The sequence below is a fragment of the Elephas maximus genome, chromosome 7 (genome assembly GCF_024166365.1).
Source record: "Elephas maximus indicus isolate mEleMax1 chromosome 7, mEleMax1 primary haplotype, whole genome shotgun sequence".
Classification (NCBI taxonomy): domain Eukaryota; kingdom Metazoa; phylum Chordata; class Mammalia; order Proboscidea; family Elephantidae; genus Elephas; species Elephas maximus.
Window position 1 is genome coordinate 38,137,146 of NC_064825.1, and position 18,026 is coordinate 38,155,171.

General features: G+C 40.8%; 1 protein-coding gene across 19 annotated transcripts in view; it reads left to right on the plus strand.

The window, feature by feature from the left end:
* DLG2 (discs large MAGUK scaffold protein 2) overlaps nucleotides 1–18,026 on the plus strand; it is a 2,175,949-nt gene that overhangs the window by 2,093,159 nt on the left and 64,764 nt on the right. For all 19 annotated transcript variants that reach the window (XM_049891082.1, XM_049891084.1, XM_049891085.1 and 16 more), the window contains 2 exons: nucleotides 9,697–9,873; nucleotides 17,500–17,575. In XM_049891082.1, the coding sequence (XP_049747039.1) occupies nucleotides 9,697–9,873; nucleotides 17,500–17,575 (253 nt within the window). The remainder of the gene's footprint in view (nucleotides 1–9,696; nucleotides 9,874–17,499; nucleotides 17,576–18,026) is intronic.

An 18,026-nucleotide genomic window follows, 5' to 3' on the forward strand; every position in this document is an offset into this window, starting at 1 on the left:
GATCATCAAACAGGTGCCTTTTGCCTTCTACCTGCCCTCTATTAAGTCATTCTGCTTCTTGTCCTCTGTATTAGTTTTCTATTGCTGTGGTAACATAGGAAACCATGGTAGCATAGTGGTTAAGAGCTATGGCTGCTAACCAAAGGGTCAGCAGTTCAAATCCACCAGGCACTCCTTGGAAACCCTCTGAGGCAGTTCCACTCTGTCCTATAGGGTCACTATGAGTCGGAATCAACTTGACAGCAGTGGGCAGGCAATAACATATTACCTTTCTCTGTCTTCAAATCTGAGAGTCCTGGTTGTGCAGTGGTTAAAAGATATAGCTGCTAACCAAACGTTTGGCAGTTCAGTCAAATCCACCAGCTGCTCCTTGGAAAGCCTATGAGAGCAGTTGTACTCCATCTTATACGGTTGCTATGAGTCAGAAATGACTCAACATCAGTGGGTCTGTTTTGGGAGTTTTTGTTTTTGTTTGTTTTGGTACCTTCAAATCTAGTAATAGCAATTGAGTCAGTCTCATTTTGTGGTAGAAACAGAACCTACTATTCTGCCTTCCTCTTCCACCTTTAAGGACTCGTGTGATTAGATTAGGCCCACCCAGATAACCCAGGGTAATCTCCTTACCTCAAGGTCCTTAACATTAATTGTATCTCTAAATCTCTTTTTGCCATATAAGGTCTCATAGTCATAGGTTCTGGGAAATAAAGTACGGAAATTTTTGGAGGGGGGAATTGTTCTGCCTATCAAATACTCCATAACCATGAGACACATCAAGTAAAATTTTCCCTGTTCCTAGTGACCCTGTCCCCCACGTGTCTGTCAGTTTGTCCTTTTGTCCTACTGTCAGGGCTTGTGTGTTGCTGTGATGCTGGAAGCTATGCCACCAGTATTCAGATACCAGCAGGGTCACCCATGGCGGACAGGTTTCAGCTGAGCTTCTAGATTAAGAAAGACTAGGAAGAAGGACCTGGCAGTCTACTCCTAAAAAGAAATAGCCAGTGAAAACCTTATGAATAGCAGCAGAACATGGTCTGATATAGTGCTGGAAGATGAGCACCCCAGGTGGGAAGGCACTCAAAAGACAACTGGGGAAGAGCTGCCTCCTCAAAGTAGAGTGGACCTTAATGACAAAAAATTGGAGTAAAGCTTTCAGGACCTTAATTTGCTGATGTGGCACAACTCAAAATAAGAAGAAACAGCTGCAAACATCCACTAATCAATATATGGAATATACAAAGTATGAATCTAGGAAAATCAGAAGTTGTCAAAAATGACATGGAATGCAAAAACATTGATATCCTAGGCATTAGAGAGCTGAAATGGACTGGTATTGGCCATTTTGGATTGGACAATCATATAGTCTACTATGCCAGGAATGAAAAATCAAAGAGGAATGGTGTTGCATTCATCATCAAAAAGAACATTTCAAGATCTATCCTGAAGTGCAACACTGTCAGTGATATGATAATAACCATATGCCTACAAGGAAGACCAGTTAGTATGACTATTATTCAAATTTATGCACCAACCGCTACGGCCAAAGATGAAGAAATTAAAGAGTTTTATCAGCTTCTGCAGTCTGAAATTGATCAAACATGCAATTGGGATGCATTAATAATTACTGGTGATTGGAATTCAAAACTTGGAAACAAGAAGGATCAGTAGTTGGAAAATATGGCCTTGATGATAGAAATAATGCCAGAGATTGAATGATAGAATTTTGGAAGATGAACAACTTCTTCATTGCAAATACCTTTTTTCACCAACATAAACGGTGACTATATGCATGGACCTCGCCAGATGGAATACACAGGAATCAAATCGACTACATCTGTGGAAAGAGAAAAAGCTCGATATCATCAGTCAGAACAAGGCCAGGGGCCGACTGTGGAACATACCATCAACTGCTCATATGCAAGCTCAAGTTGAAACTGAAGAAAATCTGAGCAAAGTCCGCAAGAGCCAATTTACAACCTTGACTTTATCCCACATGAATTTAGAGACCATCTCAGGAATAGATTTGACACATTGAACACTAACGACTGAAGACCAGACGAGTTGTGAAAGGACATCATATATGAAGAAAGCACGAGGTCATTGAAAAGACCAATAAGGGTGTCAAAGGAGACTCTGAAATTTGCTCTTGAACATTGAGCAGCTAAAGCAAAAGGAAGAAATAATGAAGTAAAAGAACTGAACAGAAGATTTCAAAGGGCTGCTCAAGAAGACAAAGTAAAGTATTGTAATAACACATGCAAAGAGCTGAAGTTAGAAAATCAAAAGGGAAGAACATGCTCAGTGTTTCTCAAGCTGAAAGAACTGAAGAAAAAATTCAAGCCTTGAGTTGCAATAGTGAAAGATTCCATAGGGAAAATATTAAATGAAGCAGGAAGCATCAAAAGAAGATGGAAAGAATAAACAGAGTCATTATACCAAAAAGAATTAGTCGATATTCACCCATTTCAAGAGGTAGCATATGATTGGGAACTGATGGTACCGAAGGAAGAAGTCCAAGCTGCACTGAAGGCATTGGCGAAAAACAAGACTCCAGCAATTGAAGGAATATCAATTGAGATGTTTCAACAAATGGAAGTCTTCACTGGTCTATGCCAAGAAATTTGGAAGACAGCTTCCTGGCCAACTGACTGGAAGAGATCCATATTTATGCCTATTCCCAAGAAAGGTGATCCAACTGAATGTGGAAATTATAGAACTATATCATTAATATCACATGCAAGCAAAATTCTGCCGAAGATCATTCAAAAACGGCTGCAGCAGTATATCGACAGGGAACTGCCAGAAATTCAGGCTGGTTTCAGAAGAGGATGTGGAACCAGGGATATCATTGATGATGTCAGATGGATCCTGGCTGAAAGCAGAGAATACCAGAAGGATGTTTACCTGTGTTTTATTGACTATGCAAAGGCACTTGACTGTGGATCATAACAAACTATGGATAACATTGCAAAGAATGGGAATTCCAGAACACTTAATTGTGCTCGTGAGGAACCTGTTCATAGATCAAGAGGCAGTTGTTCAGACAGAACAACAGGATACTGATTGGTTTAAAGTCAGAAAACGTGTGTCTCGGGGTTGTATCCTTCACCATACCTAAACAATTGAGAACCTGGACTGTATGAAGAAGAACGGGGCATCAGGATTGGAGGAGGACTCATTAACAACCTGCATTATGCAGATCACACAACCTTGCTTGCTGAAAATGAAAAGGATTTGAAGCACTTACTGATGAAGATCAAAGACCACAGCCTTCAGTATGGATTGCACCTCAACATAAAGAAAACAAAAATCCTCACAGTTGGACCATTAAACAACATCATGAAAAATGGAGAAAAGATTGAAGTTGTCAAGGATTTCATTTTACTTGGATCCACAATCCATACCCACGGAAGCAGCAGTCAAGAAATAAAAAGACCCACTGCATTAGGAAAATCTGCTGCAAAGGACCTCTTTAAGGTGTTGAAAAGCAAAGATGTCACCTTGAAGAGGTGCACCTGACCCAAGCCATGATATTTGCAATTGCATTATATGCATGTGAAAGCCAGACAATAAATAAGGAAAACAGAAGAAAAATTGACGCCTTTGAATTGTGGTGTTGGCAAAGAAAATGAACGTACCATGGGCTGCCAAAAGAACAAACAAATCTGTCTTGGAAGAAATAAAACCAGAATGCTCCTTAGAAGCAAGGATGGCGAGACTGCGTCTTACATACTTTGGACGTGTTGTCAGGAGGGATGAGTCCCTGGAGAGGGACATCATGCTTGATAAATACAGGGTCAGTGGAAAAGAGGAAGACATGTCGAACAAGGTGGATCGACATGGTGGCTGCAACAATGGGCTCAAGCATAATAGCAACTGTAAGGATGGAGCGGGACTGGGCAGTGTTTCGTTCAGTGGTACATAGGGTTGCTGTGGGTCGGAACCGACTCAACGGCACCTAACGACAAGTGACTCTGTCCCTGGAGCTCTCCACACCTTCATCACTCCCTCTGTACCAGCCTAGCATGTTCCTTTTAAAGTGATGTAGCCAAAACCCAATCCTCTGACCAGCACAGAAATCAGCAGTACTGTTATGTTCTACAGTCCTTAACTATTACTGCAGTCAAAGCCTGAGTACAGGGTGTGGGTTTTCTTGGTTGGAGAGCACTGGCTTGTGAAAACAGCACACAGCTTGATGCAGTGGGATGTTCGCAGGCCTCAGAGGCAGGCAGGATTTGAGTCCAGCCTCACTGCTTGATTCCTGGTGTGACATTGGACTTGTTGCTTAAATTATCCGAGTCTGCATTTCTCCATCTGTAACACAGGGCTAAGACACTGCGTTGCAGGGCAGTGGTGAGAACTGAATGAGAAAATCCATGTTCAATAAACTTCTCGTGCCTCTTTCCCACTTTCTAGTCCATGGTGTCCTATATGTCTGATCATCAAACCATGAAATCCTTGATCAGGAATTCCAAGCTGAATTCTGAGGTCAGGAGCATGAACTTTTGAGTCGGACACACATGTTTGAGTGCTCCTTCTGCTGCTTACCAGCTTTTTTCACTTTAGCTCTTTGAGTTTCATTTCCTTTATGAGACTAAAAATGCTTATGTGGCAGAATTATTGAAGGAAATAATACTAAAGTAGAATTCATTCTGTGTGAAGCACTTTGCATGTATCCTCCCATTTTATCTCCACAACAAGCTTTTGAGTTAATGCCATCACAATCCACATTTCATACATGAGGGAAGAGTTCAAAGGGGTTAAACAATTATGCCCCAAAAGTCACAGCCAGGAATGACAGAGTTAGGACCCGAGCACAAGCCTCTTTCTCCAAAGCCTGGCACGTAACCCATATGTTGTCCCGTCTTCCCAGGAAACTGAGTGAGTCAGTGTATTTAGGGCGCTTAGCACGATTGTGCAGATAGCGCAGGACTGGGCAGTGTTTCATTATGTTGTACGTGGGGTCACCGTGAGCCGGCAGCTACTGGACAGCAACAGCAGCAGCAGCACAATGCTGGGCACCTAATAAGCACTATTTCAGTAAAGTATCTCGCCTCCATGTTCCTCAACACGAGGATGAGCGGCTGCTTGGCTCTTCCCTTCCTAGATTTCCCCCGTTGGCAACAGGCCACGCGCATTGAAATGCAAGAGGCACAGGAGGGATGGCAGAGTCGTTGTGTAATTCACATCTAATTCCACTTGTCTAATGGACTTGTTAAAAGCACCCTGGGTGGAAAGTGTGAGTCTTAATGGCATTTTATAAAAGTTGCTGTGATGAATTAGTACATAAAGCAAATTAAAAACAGCTTATCGCTTTTTTTTTTTTATCGCTTTTTAAATTAAGTGATGGGGGCACTGTAGCATTTTTCCCCAGACACGAGGATCCATTAATATCCAAAAGAGCCACAAGCTGCTGAAATGTGTCAGCTGTTTGGCTTTAAGGGACCTGACAAGTCTGAATCAGTGTGATGCTAGAGGGGCAGATTGTCCAAGATAAATAGGGGCTTGTGGAAAGCGCTTGTTGCTGATCCCCTCCTGAGAACACCTATCGCTGAGGGCAGGAATGTGAAACTTCCCCTCAAGGATTCTTGAGAATAGAATGGAACACAGTGGAATGAATGTTTGACCTGGGGGGAGCCCCTGGGAAACAGTCTCTACTCCCCCACCCCTTACAAATGGAGACAATGAGGCTTGGTAGAGGAAGAGCTTACAGAAGTCATTGAAATTTTTCCTCCTTAAAATTTATGCCAGAGATGTGTGAGTGTCTACTTTGTGCCAGACACAGTACTGGGTCCTAAACATTGAGGGATATTTTAGATGTCTTCACACACAGTCCAGAAGACAGTTACTAAGTGGTAGAGCTGGGAACCAGATCCCCTGGTTCAAAGCCAATACATTTTTTAGAATAACAGTTATAATATAGCTAACATTTATTGAACAGTCACTAGTGCTGGGCTGGTGTTGGAATAGTTTACATATATTACTTCATTTGATCCTTACCACAACTTTTTGAGGTAGCTGGTGCTGTTTGGAAACCCTGGTGGTATAGTGGTTAAGTGCTACGGCTGCTAACCAAAGGGTCGCCAGTTCAAATCCACCAGGCGCTCCTTGGAAACTCTATGGGGCAGTTCTACACTGTCCTATAGGGTCACTATGATTCAGAATTGAAGGCATCGGGTTTGGATTTTTGGTGCTATTATTATGCCAGTTTTACCACTGATGGAACATGAGGCCCAGAGAGGTTAAGTAACTTGCTCAAGGTCACGTAGTTTAAAGGTTGCAAGCCCCAGGTAATCTGACCCTAGAGCCCACCTTCCTAACCACCATCTGCCAGCTTTCCTGATGGCTTCTGTACTCCCCTGTTCCCAGCACATTTTATTTGGAAAAAGATGGAGCCATGCCAGAGGTTCAAAGACTTCTAGGGTAAGAAACACTGGAACAAGAACTGAACAGTAAGGGAGCTTCAGGACTTTGGGGAAGAGTTACGGTTAAAGCTTAAGGAAGGATGGAAGGTGCATGCCGCTACTACACTGTGAACATGGCTAGAAGGGCAAAAGGCCGGGAAACAGAGCCACAAATGAAATGGTGAAGAACATGGATTTTGGAGTCAGAAGGACCTGGTTTTATATCTAGTCTCTACCACATGTGTACATGTGACCTGGAGCAGGTCACTTAAATTCTTGAGCCTCCTTCCCTAATCTATAAAATGGGGGATACTAATTTTTACCTTTAGGGTTGTTTGGAGGTTAATTTAGACAATGAATATGAAATTTTGGGCTGCCTAACAAGGGTATAAGTAATGGTAGTCATTATGGTTATCATGGAGTCCCTGGGTAGCATAAACCATTAAGCACGCAGCTACTAGTTGGAAGCTTAGCACTTCAAACCCACCCAGAGGCTCCTCAGAAGACAGGCCTGGCAATCTGCTTCTGAAACGTTGTAGCCTTGAAAACCCTATGGAGCCATCCTACTCTGCACACATGGGGTCACAATGAGTCGGAATCAACTCGATGGCAACTAACAACAACAACATGGTTATCCTTACTAACCTCGCTGCCGCCAACACTACCTCCCAGATTAAGTAGGGAGAAGGTGAAGAGCACTGAACTAGGACTTGGGATCAGGAGACCCAAGCTCCAGCCCTGGATTGCGCCCCATCGCTGTGTGACCTTGGCTTAGTCAGTGGCCCTTGCCACACGTGTAAAAGGGGGGAAGGGCTATATCCATGTACCTTCCTCACAGGAACAGATTGTCTCAAATAAGGTAACGTATGTGAAAATGCTTTGCAGTCTACAGAGTGTGAGTTGGCTTTCCAAGACCACCCCCAGATTTGACGATTTGCTAGGAGGATTCGCCAGACTTAGCATTTAGGTGTACTCATGACTATCACTTATTGCTGCAAAAGGATGCAAAGCAAAATCAGCAAAGGGGAGAGGTACATGGAGCAAAAATCAGAGGAAACTAGGCACAAGCTTCCAGAATTCTCTGTCCATAGAGTTACACAAGATACACTTAATTTCTGGACAACTAATTTTGACAGCAGGTGTGAAATGTTTCCCGGTGAAGCTCATTAGAGACAGTGCCCAGGGCTTTTATTAGGGGCTGGTCAGGTAGGCACCCTCTGCCTAGCACATGGCCAAAATTCCAGACTCCTAGAAGGAAAGCAGGTATTTCGCATAAACCACATTGTTTGCACAAATAGTTTAGGGAATATTGGGAAACCTTTCAAAATTGAAGTTCCCAGACATCAGCCAAAGGCCAAACTTGCAAGCCAACCTTTTTAAGGACAGTAATCTCAGGTCTGCTATGTTAACACTTTTTTTTTTTTTTTTTGCACAGAATGGAATCTATAGAAAGGATTCTTACAAGAATCCACTGAAGAGGGACAGGGGAGCTGCAATAACAATAGTTATAGTTACGGATCGTCACCGTGTGCCAGGCACTGTTGTATGTGCTTTACATATACTACGTTATGTAGCATTTTATTCTTATAACAATTCCATGATGGAGGTTCTCTTATCAACATCATCATCATCACTGTTACACATGCAAAAAGTAAGGCCTAAGTGAGGTTAAGTAGTTTGCCCATGTAACTAGCTGTACAGCCAGTAAGAAGTATTAGGACCAGGATGTGGCCCTGACTGTCACTATGCTACACTCTGTTACATTATACCTACCATTGGCTGGGTGCTTTTATATGTGTTATTTCATGAATGTCCACACAGGTCCCTGCTAATGTAGTTATTAAACTAATTTTGTACCTATGGCCAGGAATGTAACTAATTTATGTGGCATCATACAGCCAGAGAAGTGGCAGTGTCAGGAGTGGCTTCTGTGGGTCTGTATGCCCCCTGCCCCTTTTCCTGGCTGGGGCTTTGTCTGAGCCTTTGGTAGAGAAGATGCTGATGGTGGATGTGGAAATGACTTTTCTCTGGGAACACAGACTAAGAATGTATACCCCAAATTCCATGGCCTGGGGACAGAGGTAATCGAAGAAGGGTTATGTTGTAAATTATTTAAATTTCCTGTAATATTTGAGAGCCCCAGATGCTGTCTTCAGCTCTTTTTGGTTACCATGACAGCAGATGTGACATTTCTTTCATCGGGAAAAAAAAAAAAAAGGAAATAATCACACTTGGTTCTCGGTAATTTTTTAAAAATCTGTTCCCCAGATCCAACTAGTTGGTAATTCTTAGAATGGAACCAAAAGGGCATAAACAGGGAGGTGGCCAAGTCTGATTTTCTGGAGAAATCATATGCTGTATGTGTGTGGTGGTGATTTTTGAAAGAGGGGGATAGAGGAGGGAATGGACAATATATGGCTTGAGACAAATTGTCAGCTCCCTAGGGTAACAGCTAGTTACCAAGGTCTTGTTTGTCATTTTAATTCTGCTTCCACCCCCCATTCCCCACTGGTCATACATATTACAGTCCATTTTGCTTAGCAAAGGCTCAGCATAGGCTCTTTATTGGAGGGAACATGATACAGAAAGAATTACAGTGCAGTGCGATGCGTGCAACGGTGAGGTAGGCTCAGCATTCAGTGGAAGCAAAAAGAAGATATATATAATTTTGTCCTATCTACACACACACACGTCTATATGTTTTCATTTATTACATTTTAAGCACTGGTTCATGTATTACATTAACCTCTGAACCCATCAAATTTTAGTGACAGCGTTTAATTCTTCATTGAGTGGAAGGATCACAGTCCTACGATGGGACATTTAAATTGTTACCATTTTTCCCAGTTATAAATGGAAGAGTTCTATAGGTTGACACATCTGAAAGGATTTATTCACAGCACAAAATACTTCATTCAGAAAGATGTCCGTGTTTCTCTTCACTGTTTTTTTCTCGTGATATTTTAATCTAATTGTAGTAGTGGGGAAAAAAACTCAATTAGGCACTAAACTGCCTTTAACAGCTTCCATCATTACTTTGTAACACCTGATGGTCTCCAGAAAAAGAAGCACCCCACTTTTCGGGGTCTATAGGCTGCCACTGCCAAGGAGAAGCAAGACTCTCCATTGGTGAGCAAAGCAGTCAGAATGTAGGCTGCAATCCACGGCATCATCCAGGAAGTTGGTGTCAAGTGGATAACAGGGTCTCAGAATAGAGTGAATATTGAAAACTGGGAATGCTAAATCTGAGCCACCAGAGATTCCTAACAATGTTTTCTTTTGTCGTTTCCTCCAGAGCCATGTTTGACTATGACAAGAGCAAGGACAGTGGGCTGCCAAGTCAAGGACTTAGTTTTAAATACGGAGATATTCTCCATGTTATCAATGCCTCCGATGATGAATGGTGGCAAGCCAGGCGCGTCACACTGGAGGGCGACAGTGAGGAGATGGGAGTCATCCCCAGCAAGAGGAGGTAAGAATGCCTTTTATATTTCAGAATATTTGCTTTTCAGCTATCTAGGGAGTGGAGATGGGAGAAGGGGAAGATGGAAAAAACTGTTCATAAAAGAGCCATTTAAATGAGGCAGTCAATCCATGAGAAAATTGTCAGTGGTGACAGGTGACACAAATTAAAAATTTTTATTCTCCTTTATTAGGATTTTACCAGAACTGGTGTCTGTGTTGAGGCAGAAAGGAAGAGAGTCTGTTCACTCTGCCTTCTTAGAGCGTTTACCAGCATCCACATGTTCATTACAGATGTTTGTGCTTATCAGCGTGTGTGTTGATTTATAAACTCAGAGAGCTTCTTCTAATGAGTGTTTTTCAGAGAATTTTATAATTTATAAAGGCCAAAGTGAAAGCCAAATAAGGTAGATGACTTTCTAAGCTAAACCCCTGGCTGTGGAATGCCTTTCAAATATTGATGGAAAAAAAATTGAAAATCCCTGTTCCCAATTTAGATGCTTGAGATAGAAACGGTCAAATATCTGAAGAGTTGTAAAGACTGTATTTGCAGGTTTTTGTTTTGTTTTGTTTTGTTTTGTTTTACTGTTATAGTTCTATTTCTCACCCCAACCCTCAACTCCCAACTTCCACTTGGGTCTTTGGTCCTGAATATGTGTTCTCTAAGTCAGGGCTGTCATACCCTTTCTCCTCTGAGCATTTCTTCAGCTCTGGTTTTGAAAGGCAGGCCAATGCTTCAGACCAGCCAACTCCTTCATCTATCCCAGCAGTTTCTAATCACCACCACCAGAGAGGAATTTTTCTTCCCATGAATGTCTTTTTGACACCAAGAAATACAAGTTGTCTGTCTATACTCTGGAAAATAGATGGGGTGTGGAATCAAAGCCAGGAATCACACATATTCAAAACAGTCACTATCTCCTCTTGAGCTGCAGGCTTCTCAAAGGGCCCTTATAATATCCTATATCCAAAAACATAAAGTACCTTTGGAAATGATCCTCAGTGAAACCAGGTATTCAAGTACTACTACGTACAAAGTGATAGAGTAATTAAGCTTGTAAAAACCATAGAGAGAAGATAGGAATTATACCCAAGAATAACTCTGTGGGGCCATATGCACCTCAGAGAAGACTGGACCCTGTACTTGGGTGAGCAGAGGGTGAGGGGTAAGTGGACAGCAAGCAGATTGTTCCATGGCTGCTCCCTCACCTTTAGTAAGCAGGAGTCACAGTGAAGCAGCTGCAATTCCAGGGCATCTCTCCCATCTGCACACAGTTCACCCCTCCTGTTCTCTGGGTATCTTTAAACTTAAACCGATGAGCTCCTGGATAATTGCCTAACATTGCATTGTGAAGGGATTCTGACTTTATACAATGACTTGTAGCGTTTCCTGAAAGGTTGTGTATTCAAAGCCGTGACTCTCAGCACTAGTTTGTTTATATTCAGTGCATCACCATTTCCATTTCCACAAAAAGAATGTCAAAACAACATGCATTTTGGTTTGCTTTAATTTAAATCATCAAAACTGTCTGAAGGGTTGCTTTCTAGAAGGAGTTATCATGCTGAATGTGGTCCCAAAGGATAAAAACAGGGTGGTAGAAGGAAAGTTATGTGGAAATCAATTTCAGCTCATTTTAAAGGAATCCTTTTAGTAGTCAGAGCTGACCAAAGGTGTTCTGGTCAACCTGGAAAGATAGTAAGCCAGAACCACAGTTGCCCCACGAAGGGAACACTGTAAAAACTTATGTATGCCACTTCCTCCCACCTCTCCTTACACACCAACACACACACACACACACACACACCCTAAGATTCTGATTTAGTCCAACTGGAATGGGTCCTGGAAATCTGTATTTATTTATATGTTCCTCAAGGTGATCCTGATGACAGAAGATCCCTTAGCAGTAAATATTATAAAAGAGATCCAAGCTCTGGATGGGAGAGTTGAATTATAATGATTTTCAGGCTGTTTGCACCCCTGGGATTCTGTGATTTGTTCTAACCAATCTTGTCAATAGTCATTCATTTGTTGCTTGCATGTTAACTTTCTCCCTAAGGAACATTCTCAGTGGTATTTCTCTTGAGATAATTTTCTATCTCCTCGTGATCCTTGTTGAATTGGCTACTGCTCCCCTATTTTGGATGAAAACCATCTTAACAACCATACTAGAGCTGGCCTTTAAAAGAAGCTTGGTCCAGTGACTCCAATATTGATATTTATTTCAATTATATTTCACAAACGACTGAGTAGCCTGTGGCAGGGTTCAGGGGCAAGAAATCTAAATCTATAAATGAATTTCTTCAAAATTTCTCCTTAGGATTTGAACTCTTTAAAAAATATCTTAGTTTGCTGTTTTTATCGTAGAAAGTGAGAATAAAGAAGGAACTGAAAATCACTTATAATCAAGCCTATCCTACAAGGAATCCTTATTAGTTAATTATTAAATGAAATTTAAAATCTGTTGTGAGGCTTTGCTGGACCTGATCTTTAATATTTTACTTCTAAATGAGACACCTTCATTTCACATGCATCTGGGATCTTACAACTATAGTTTAGAAATCTGATTTGCTCTTAAATTGCTATTAAATTGAAGATTTTTAAAAATTCCTAATCTGCTCTAGTCCCTTTCCTGAATATGGTTCCTCTAGTAGAGCTGGTGTGGAATAACCCCATATGAATAAAATTGGGGCATGACTTTACACTTTACAAAAATGTTTTTCTATTGATGATGTCCTGTCATTATCCCAAGGAAGCCATGAGGTGAATAGTATAGAAATTACTGCCACCCTCAGTGGAGTGAGAGATGGCAAGTGACACCATGTTGGGCATTACCATAATCATCTTAGCAGCAGCTCATCATGTACCAAGATTTTAACACGTGTTAGATGGCAACGGGTTTGGTTTTTTCATTTTTTAGACACTGTGCAAAGCAATTTTCCTGTATTTTCTCTTTTTATATTCACCACAATTTTTTGTTTTTTGAGTCCTGTGGTGTTAACATTCTCATTTTAGGACTATGAATCCTGAGGTCCTAAAAGGTTAAATACCTGTCCTAAGTCACAGAGCTAGTAAATGGCAGAGGCAGAATTGAAACCCAGGCTCACGTGATTTCAGAGGCTTTAGCACAGAGCCTTTGTTGTCTAAGATCACATAACCTGTGAGTGACCAAACTGGGATTTGTCCTGCGGTCTGTTATTCCAAGTCTGTGTTCACTGCCCCACAGTGACTGGTCACCTGAACTCACAGATGGCAGCTCGTGGCTACCATTCCACAAGAGTTTACTCACCTAGTCTCCTAGAGGCAGCAAGCCTATGGCCACTATTGTGGGTGGCATTTCAATCTCCCTCCAACAGGGCCCTATGAAGCACAGGCAAAGGGACTCCAAGCACCAAATGATGTTCTCACCATCCATCCAGTGCTGTAAGCCTGACCCCATTCTGCATTTGGCAGGAACCTAAAAATACCAGATGGGAGAGGGGTGAGAGGGTAGAGGGAAACAGTTGGACTCATTAAAGCATGACCATTTGTAGCTCTCTGAAGGTGCTAGGTGTCAGAATTCATTGCTCAGATGTTGCCACTCAGTTTATTTTCAGTATTTTGGTCAGTGACCGGGCTAGGGTAAAAAAAAAAAAAAGGGTAGCGAAGATTATTTCTGCTTAAATAATCTAATTAATTGCTTGACTCCCAGTGTGAGGAAAGTACTACAGTTGTTCTCCTGAGATTCACTCTACTATACCGGTGGCCCACCATTTCTTTAGGTAAATGCCCAAGGATCATCATGTCAGGAGTCTTACTCAGTAAAAAACATTTAGAGAAGGTGATGCTAAACTTTACACAGATTTTTACCAAGTGAAAAGGTTGTAAAATGGTGAGCAATATTTTTAGGAAATGCTTGTTGTTTGGGCAAGTCATTCAACCTCTCTGAGCTTTAGTTTTCCCATCTAGATCAAGAGCTGATGGTTTCCTCGATTCATACACTCAGTCGTTCATTAAACATCTGTTATGTACCTAGCTCCATGTTAAGTCCTAGGTTGTTGTACAGATTAGAGATAATATAGGGGAAGTGCATGGCATAGCTTTTAATACTTAGTACACCTCAAAGAATGGCTATTTTCCTTTCCTCAGGCTTTGAGCTTTTAGTGCCAGAGAAAATAAGATAGTGTTATTGACAGCCCTGCTCCCCACTCTACCTCTCAGTTCAGCAGTAAAGTATCCATGTGCATCTCAGGAAGCTAGAAGAAAGGAAGGGGCTGAGGTAGGTGAGGAAAGAAGGACTAAGTCATAGCCTCTGTTACCAAGGAGAGAGGTTAGCAGGGAGCCCCGAGAGACAATAAATGTGGGCCTCTGTGGGGGGAAGCACAAATATGATGGGGTTTCGGTGAACGTAAACAGATTGCTTAGGAGAAAAACCAATTTATTATTTGCAAAGTAATGTTATAAATGCACATTTGGCTAACTGGGATTTCAGTGTTAAAGCAAATTTATTCTGAATTTTGAAGCTAGCCAGTTACTGATATGATTACTGCTTCATTGATTACACGCTTAAATCTGGTTATGGTTTATTTAATGCAGGGTATTTGGGATACAGGGGTATGTGCAAAGCGGGGTAGTTACCAGTTGTGAAAAAACTCAGCCCAGACTTCCAGGCATCTCCATTGACCTTAAAACTGCAAATGACCCATCCAAAATCTCACGTTTTTTAAAAATCCCCCTTGGATAAGGCAGACATAGAAGGCGCTTAAAAACCGTTTTCCAAACTGAGTGGCTGTGGACGATGAAAGCTGGCTATCAGAGGATACATATTCAGGCCCTATTTCTCCCACTTTCTAGATTGGCAAGCTTCAAGCCTCAGCTTCCCCATCCATAAAATGGGGCTGATAATGCACATATCGCTGGGTTGTAAGGACCAAATGAGATAATGTAAATGTGTGGGAACTTCATTAATAATTATAGGTTAAATCCAGCTGCCATTTATATTATCATTATTAATGAAACTTTCAATCCAAGTGGGAGGCAAAACTTTCCTGACTTCCTTCAGTATGTGAACCAAAATCATGCCACCTTTATAGTAAGGCTTTTAAAACAAAACAACTCAAATTTTACTTTTTCTATTACCTGTTTGAAGATTAATAATAAACCATAGCAAATATTAGAGAGGTGTGTGTATATGACTTAACATTCTTTTCAACCCTTTTAAGATTTAAAGGATCAACCACTAAAAATGGCCTAGTAAAGATATTTCTTAAGAAAACTGAAAAAGATGAACTTTGAAATCAGGAAAAAAAAAAATTAAAGTACTCCATTCAGACAATTCTTAGGCTGAAGTCAGTATTCTATATATGTTTGGGGCCCGTGTGGGTTCTGCAGGTTTATACAAAATTTATTTCTATGGCCTCATCAAATAACTATGTACTTTTTGCATTCCACTAAGTCTTTTTGGCATACTATAATGAAATGGTATTTCTCATCATTAGCCTAATTAATGCAAAGAGACCAGGATAAAGTCAGGGCTCTACCAACAGTTTTAGAAGGATCCAAAGAGATAAATATAGATTAGCCTTTGTTCTTGGATTAAAACTGAAAAAAGCTGATGAAGCTCGAAGCAGGCATTTGCTCAGTGAGCATCTTTCCACTTGGCAGCTTACCTTCTCTCAAGTCTTTCTTGCTTCCCTCCCAATAGTAGTATGTTGGGTACAAGCAAAAACATGTTGCTTTCATATCTGAGGTTGGATTTGAAAAATTTTGTTCAGCTGTTTCCACTCAGATATTTTCCTCTCACACTAAAACACATTCTGAAACTCCATTCTGTAACTATAGAAACCGTGAGCTTCACTGTGTTTCAGTGGCAAACACAAAAGGATACCCTCAGTTAGGAGCATGTTGCAAATTATTGATCTATGAATAGCCTAGACTTCAAAAACCAATAAGTTTCTAGGGTTTTGGATTTTTTTTTCCTCTCTCTTCCTTCCCGACTTTTTTAAATTAAAGCTAGCCATGTTTAAACAAAAGGTCTTGTTACAGCAATGCACTGAATATTATTTTAATTCAACAGTTATTAAGGATTTACTGTAGTACAGTGCTAAGTACTGTGGAGTGATACATGGGCTTGCCCTCAAGGAACATACAACCTTGTATGTGCAAATGTAAAATAAACACACAGATTCCAGGAGAGTATCAACACAGAGATACCAGTTGCCATCGTATCTTAGTAGAAGGAATGATTATATCTAAATGGAGAGGCTTCAAAACGTCAGGGAGAAATTTAGATTCCTCTCTTTTCCTCTTCTTCAACCAAGTACCAGTCCTACCAATTTTCTTTTCCTGATATTTCTCAAGTCCTCCTTCATCCTCCACTCTTATTATCATTCCTCGTTTTTTCTTGCCTGTATTATGGCAATAGCTTCTACATGGGCCTCTTCCCTCCTCCAGTCCCACCTCCACCAGGGTCATTTATTTAAAACGCAAATCAGGTTCTGTCATTTTCCTGCTGCTTCTCCTTTCCTGGAAACCCTGGTGGCATAGTGGTTAAATGCTATGGCTGCTAACCAAAGTTAGCAGTTCAAATATGCCAGGTGCTCCTTGGAAGCTCTGTGGGGCAGTTCTACTCTGTCCTATAGGGTCGCTATGAGTCGGAATCAACTCGACGGCACTGGATTTGGTTTTTTTTTTTTTGGTCTCCTCTACTGACTCCCCAAGGGAAAAAAAAAAAAGTGGATGGGGACTCTTTATAAAGGTCTCAGCCCCTGTCCTTATGTACCCTGTACATGAAATCTTCTAGCAAGCTTACAGTCTGCTCATGTCTTTGAATCATGGTACATGTTTCTCCTGTCAGGGAAGTTCTCTGTGACTTCTTCCTGCTCACTAGCTGTTACTCATCCTTCAAGTCTCAGGTAAATTGACACTTCCCCCCAGAAGTCGTCCCCAGTGCTTTCCATCCCTCCTTTTCACCTTCCAAGGAGACCAGTGTTCCCAAACTGCTATCAGCAGTCTTATTATGAACCAGTATCATTCACTGTTTATTTCCCTGTTCCTGCCACAAGCTCACCACTATTAGCTTAGTGCAGTCATGCCTTTTAAAAAATTTTGCTTCCCAGCTCCTTGCCTGATATACAGTAGCCATTCAATGAATGTTTAAATGAATGAAGTGGCAGGTAAAATAAGGAATCTGCAGAGATGACAAGAGAACATCATTTGGAGAAGGGGAAATGTAAGATTATGTGCATGTTTTGTTTTGAAGTGAAGCTAAAAATTCTAGTGTTCTTAAAGAAAAAAAAGGGATGGAAACGAAGGAAAAGCTTGCTTAGTTTCCGCTTTAGATGTTCTTCTCTACTAAGTTGTTAAAATAGATTTTAATTTATTTAAGTATTAACATAACAAATATATTGGGTTTTCTCTTCTTTTGTTCCTTCCAAATACTGTAACTCTCAGTACATGCAACACAGTCAATTTCAAGGGGCCTGCAAGTTAGAGACATTACACCTAAGTCTTTGTAGTGAACAAAGGAACAGAAATACTTTAGAACACATTTTATTTGAGCTGTAAGGATAAGAGGAATAAGGAGTTCTTCATTTAACAAGGAACTTGGTCATGAATGCTTTGTCACGTGATAGACTCTTTATTTTTAATTTTCTTCAGGGTGGAAAGAAAGGAACGTGCCCGGTTGAAGACAGTGAAGTTTAACGCAAAACCTGGAGTGATTGATTCAAAAGGGGTAAGTACAAAATAATGGAAACATCAAGTTGTGTTGGTTGCCATAGATTTAACTATAATTAACATTTAGGCTTTTAGGAGCAAATAAATAAGGAGCTGCTAGACTGCATAAATGTACTGTTAAAAGTAGTGACATTTCTGATAAAGTGAATTTCCAGTAAATATACTAAATAATGGGATAAAGCTACTAGCGGTCAGCAGAAACAATGTGTTGATGATGTTGATGCAATGACTACAATGAAGGAGAAAAAGATAGTTTAGAGGTTTTAATTTCTTTAATATGCTTCTTTTAAATTAATGTTCTAAAGGGACGGGTTTCATTAGCAGCTGTCTGTTTATAAAATATTTCTAGTCTGTTACACACTATAAAGCTAAGACGGTCATCATGGAAAAATATATATAAATAATCTAAATGAATACATGATTGTTGTGACAGACATAACAACAACAAA